The sequence below is a fragment of the Tenebrio molitor genome, chromosome 8 (genome assembly GCF_963966145.1).
Source record: "Tenebrio molitor chromosome 8, icTenMoli1.1, whole genome shotgun sequence".
In the NCBI taxonomy this organism is placed as follows: domain Eukaryota; kingdom Metazoa; phylum Arthropoda; class Insecta; order Coleoptera; family Tenebrionidae; genus Tenebrio; species Tenebrio molitor.
Window position 1 is genome coordinate 7,220,706 of NC_091053.1, and position 6,000 is coordinate 7,226,705.

Below are 6,000 nucleotides of genomic sequence, written 5' to 3' on the forward strand. Positions count from 1 at the left end.
GGAGTACATACACTATTACGGATAATACTATCAAGTAATAGTGCAGTGCTTATCAACATAATTACCGGCGTCTCGCCTCCGCATTTTGACTTTTTTGTGTTTTAATTATTAAATATTCCATGTAATTATTGATAAATAAATCGTGAGAAATGCTTCAAATGACTTTTGAGTGTTTTAAGTCCCGTTACAAAAAAAAAGCCACTTCAACCGCTTCTATAGAGGTACACAAAAGCGCGATTTTCGATAGCTTGAAGAAAAAATATTTAATTCAGCATAGAATTTCCACATTTATCCCAAAAATTCGTAACAAAAAGTTTTCTACTACTTTATAAATTAAGTGGTACAAATGAAGGTCCCTGACTTTGTTTGAATGTTTATAACTTGCGCACTATTTGAGGTAATTTAATTATTGAGACACCATTTATTGGGGAGTTTAATTCTTAATAAACTCCATCATAGCTTGATTAAATTTGGAGTGACAATAAAGAATTACGAGACAAAAACCTCGCAAGGGTAATTTCAACAGACACAACATATAGTGTCAAATTTGAACGTCTATAACTTTCCTTGACCAAGTTCAGTTTTTCGGCCATTATTTTAAAGATAATTTCATTCTCTACAAAATCGTCTTTCATGAATGTAAAATCGAAGCAGCAGTTTAACAACAGGCAGCTCCAAATATGCGGCGACATTTAGGTTGCTTGGAACATGTCGCGTAACGCAATTAAAACTTCTAACGTCAATATCGTGAAAAGTATTAGTCCAGTAAAAAAAATTTATCGGAAATTTTTTTGCTAATGAACGAAAACATCCATAAATGAGGTCAGAAAACCAATTATTAGCAAATAAGAGCACGAGACGAAGTCGAGGGCTTTTATTTGATAATAATTGGTCTTCTCACCGAATAATTTATGGATGTTTGAGTTCATTAGCAAAAAAATTGCCGATATTAAAATTTTGCAAGCATTATTTCCAATCCTTTTTATACAAAATAATAAAAAAAAAAAATCAGGTACTGACATTTTTTATTAGATTATTGCACATGTGCATTTTAGAGAAATTTTATCGGGTTATTTTTTGTTTTCTCGTTTTGATTGGTCAATTGTTGCTAAACACATGAAGAAAATAATCTACAAAAAATGCTTGAGTCATTTTTACGTAGGACTAACACAAATCATTGTTATCTGACTAACACAGTCATTTGACTTTTCACCCTTCTAAGGGATGCAGCAAATTGAATGAGACTAAGAAAATCAGGAAAATCCAAATTTTAATCTACAAACATATGGTGGTAAAAGCCTTTTGTTGAAATGTTTTCCCGGATTAATAATTCTCTCTAGTAGAACTTATACAAATCTTTGAAAAATCACAAAAGTCGATTTAGTACAATTTTCAAGTTATTTCAAATTCTTAATTTGAAATTGTTTCGTATTTTAGAATCTAAATTTTTTATAAAAAGAATCAAACACTTTTAAGACTCCTTAAGATTTTTTTAAATGCTCCAATTTTATCAAGAACATTTTAATTCAAAATGAATGCATACGCGCCTAAGTGTGCCTAATTTATAATTTTAAAGCACTATTTTATTATCGTGGTAATCTATTTTAAGCAATTATTTGTTTATCTTGATGCCAGGATCTCAGCCTTGGAGATAATTCTTTATTATATGATGTACATATAATAATAATAATATTTTAATATATATTTTAATAGCCGGCGGAGCATACCTAGAGTTTTAATAGTATATTATTCACGAGCGGGTAATGATGGCTATTACACATGAGGATGATTTTGTGTCACGAGCCGAAGGCGCGTGACGAATTCATCCGAGTTTGTACTAGCCATTACCTGCGAGTAGTATACTATACTCTTTCTACGACTATAAAGAGAAATTGATAAATAAGTTTTATTATTAGACAAACTGAAACTGACGTTTTACAATGATTACTTTACATACTTGATACCATTGCATTAAAATTGGCGATTGGGCTTTATAAACTGGTTGTTGTGATATTTGCCGTAAGTTTTGAAATTATTATTCAATGGGCCGTGGGTAATCAACCCTGTTATCTAATAAAAACACATTTAATAATGACAGTATTATACAATAGGAGTAGAAAAAATGACACATTTCCTGTGCTAAAGAATTTTTTCCACTTTTCTCGAAAAGATCATTAATTTTAATGAAAAATACCTAAATCAACCTACTTAAAATTTTAGAAATCCAATTCACAAGTCAAGGTGTACATTTTCATTCTGTTGGGGAATTTCACACAAATCTTTTCTTGCTTTCGGAGATAATTTTTTATTATGACGGACAATAACAACATTTTAGCAGCTGCGAGAACACACTTAAGTCACTTAACGACCTCCATTTTTCACATTCGGATGATAAACTGGACCTTCGAAATTACACAGAGAAAGATTTTTTTCGCCGGAAGCGTCGAACATTTTTTTCAAGTGAACTCCCAAATATTAAAAAAATATTGTCAGTGTCTCGTAATATTTTAGATTGTGATCATGAGCGCGGCCAAAGCTTTGAAGTGATCTAAGGACAAGGCCAGGACTTGGCTTATTTGTCGTCCAGTCGATAAAATCCTGAATAATGTCATTACCAAATGTTAGTTTTCTTTTGAAATTGGCGAACACCTCATTAAGTAGTACTACGCATTGTAGAGCTTCGTTCTAGGAATTCATTGACGGTTTTTTCCTTCCGCTGAAAGAATTAATGACAGTTCATATTTTATGAGAAGCTTGGCAAATCGGTGAGGTGGAAAATGTGTCAGGAAGAGTTGTTTTGTAAGACAGCTAAATCTGTTGCAAACCGAACAAAAAGAAAAATATCCTGAGGAAATAACAAGTTCCTTAAAAACAAACAAACGTCAGTTTATATTGTTCAAATTGATGATGCATCAGCTAGGCGTGTCCATAAATTAATGTGCAAAAGCAAATAATCGATTTCCAGTTTATATGGAAATGTTTACGTTGTGTTTATTTTAATGGAGGATAACGAATGGTGCCAAGAGTGATGTCTTATCGGAGAAGGTGGAACATTAGAAAACCTCAAGAGTTAGCCAAAAGTTATTGTTATTGGACTTAACACTAAGAAAGCTAGACTGTGAATTTTCCGACAAGCCTCGGAAAACCGCAGTTATTTTAATTATCACCATAATTATCAACTCCTGTGCTTTTGTGAACTTTTTATGCAGTTGTCAGTGTATTAATGTCCTAGTTGCGGTAAGAATGAGCATCAAACAAATTTTTGGCACGGTTTAGAAAACGACGCAGTAAACAATGACAGCATTATTAACATTAATAAGAGAACAAGTCCGACTGGTTAACAGCCTTTGGATAAAATTTGTTTACATTTCGATTGGCTATTTTTACTTCTCGAAAAAATACGAACGCAAGATCAAGTTTAATTTATCAATAAATCGATAATTTTCGTCCAGAACTAATCAAAGATCTGAATTACGAAGATAACTTCTTTTTTTAGATGGATTTGTTTAGAAAATGATTGATTTAGACACCAAGAAGTCAACACAAAGTCACGCATAAGTCGAATTAAACCCCAAAGTGACTATGCTCAAGTGGGTGTAGCTCAGGGGGACTATGTGGTGTTCGATTATTCAGTATTAAGTGGTCGATAAATACTTTATTTTACAGTTTGGGGAACTTTATTTTACATTTTGGTACACAAATACAACAAATCATAATATTTATAAATTTTGCTCAATTTGCTACAGAAATAAAGAAAATACAAAACGAATTTCTCTGCGTTATCTCTTTCACCACAGTAGTCACTCATTTTATGGAAATAATAGTACATGTGCACACTTCAACATGTTGACAGCTTAAGGTACTCAATGACAGTAGAAAATTAATATTACCCGACTCGCCCAGTTGTCGACCTCGACTTCGTCTCGGTCTTCAATCTCTGGGCACAAAAAGACTCCCTTCTACTCTTAATGATACAGGGTGTTATTGAAAGTTGTACAGATATTTTAACCACGAGCTACTGTCTTCATGTAGAACTCGGAAAAAATATTAAAAAAATTCTATGTCAAAAAATAAAATGACATTAATTTTTTGAGCTACAATTTTTTTAAATTGCTTTTAGTTTTCTACGTTGTCCTACAACCTCGTAGGTAAAATTTCGTCACATTTTAAAAATACACCCTGTATATCATGTTTTATAAAATGTACAATAACACCCTGTATAATTTACTATTGTTTCGTTCTTTCAGACTCAGTTCTCGCAACTCGAACATGCAACTTTATACCTTTTGTCGTTCTCTACGTCGCTCCATGATAATTATTTTTAGTCATGAGTTTTTAAAAATTGTTTGGAGTGTGCTATTTTGAAAAATTGTTTGATTTCCGCACAAGGTCAATTATTGACTTAAACCAAGCCTCTTGAAACAATCAATGTCCTGGTCTAAAGTTAATCCAAGGTTGATTTGGGATCATCAAAACATTTAGCAAAATTTTTGAAATTCTCTGTGAGCGAAGAACTGGACCATAGCTACCTAAATCTTCGGCCAAGTGATTTAAATAAATATTTGGACAATTTGACAGCTCATTTGAGCTCACCTGGATGGCAGTATTTTATAAAAGAGAGTAGGTGGCGCCCTAATGGCCATCATTGCGATTTGCGTCCGCTCAAATAAATATGAACAAGTCATCTAGATCGAGACGACTCCAGACGGTGCCACAGAAACACTTAATCTTCTCTCGAGGTGCCACATTATTTTTGTTTTTCTACCCTCCGCCTTGTCGAGGAATAAATAACAGGATGGAGGTATTTTTTATCCTACAATGGCGTATTTTTAGTGCTACCTTCTGGCACTAAACCTTAAGCCCCGTTTAATCTAAAACTGCACCGGGGCCACAAAATTGCTTTAATCGGTGCGAATCCGGCGCCAGTTTTATTTTTCGCCCAAATCAAAACACGACCCCGGACCGCTAAGCTGGCGTAAATTTAAAGCGAATTAGTGAGTAATTGTGTTGTGGGAAAACTCATCGATCTATTTTTACCAAAACGGTCAGCTAGAGAGTGTCGAAGTGTGAATTTTCCTTGTCGATTGGGCTTTATGTAAGAGGAGGGCACGTGGCCCGAACGACACCTAGTTACTCCGGTTACATAAAATCGACTTACTTCTTCGATCTTGATGCTGCGCCGGATGACCTTCCTCCGGACCTCCGTCTCGTAGGTTTCTTCGACCGTTTCGGCCATGGCTGCACCGAATGTCACAGCTTAAAACAGGGAAATGCTCGCACAAAGTCACCAGCTCCTGTCGAACTATTCGCCGTCGAAACGCGTGCAAGACTGGCGCGTCGAGCTAAAATTAATTTTCTTGACTGAGCGGAAGTTGACTACTACCATGTCCTACTACTTGTATTAGTCTGTCGACGGCGGCGTACGCCGTCTCCTGTGCCGAATAGCGGATGTCTTCGTTCTCAATGAAGACACGGTACGTGCACCGTTCGATCTGCTATCGACGAGATTGCCGGGATTTCGTAACGAACACTACCGGATTCTGCCGTTACGGATGCTCCAAGTACTGTTAACTTCGCTACAAGACTGATTGTCTTCTGTTATGAAAGACATTTTTAGTTTACTCACTTCTGACGTGCTCGCCTTTCGACCATTATAATTAAGAGGTTTCGGTACTTTCGTAATGAGCACTACCAGTTTCGCTTCCTTCCGAATGTGGTCTAGCGTTACGGAGACTGAAAGTACTGTTAACCGTGCTGAAGACACAAAAATGGTGTTGCTTCATAAAAAGAAATCAGATTATATCTGTATGTGCTTCATTTCCCAATCATCTAGCATCATAAAGATTCTCATTCTCCAAATCAAATAATAAGAATAGGCGGGAATAAGAGAGGAGAACAAAGTACTAAGAAAGGAATTAGCCGCAGCGAGAGAAGAGAAGGGGGAGCTGAGGAAAGAATTAGGGGCAATGAGAAAGGAGATGAGAGGAAGAGAAGAAAAAT

The 6,000-nt window shown here is 35.3% G+C and overlaps 1 protein-coding gene across 8 annotated transcripts in view; it reads right to left on the bottom strand.

The window, feature by feature from the left end:
• Positions 1–5,341, bottom strand: part of tmod (tropomodulin) — a 69,632-nt gene extending 64,291 nt beyond the window's left edge. For 5 of the 8 annotated variants that reach the window (XR_011161770.1, XR_011161768.1, XM_069056964.1 and 2 more), the window contains exon 1: positions 5,159–5,341. Coding sequence is in view for 5 of the 8 variants with exons in the window: in XM_069056964.1 (XP_068913065.1) it covers positions 5,159–5,236 (78 nt within the window). In the remaining 3 variants the exon portion in view is untranslated. The remainder of the gene's footprint in view (positions 1–5,158) is intronic. The other 3 variants (XR_011161769.1, XM_069056967.1, XM_069056971.1) reach the window with 2 other exon arrangements.
• Positions 5,342–6,000: the final 659 nt, after the last annotated feature.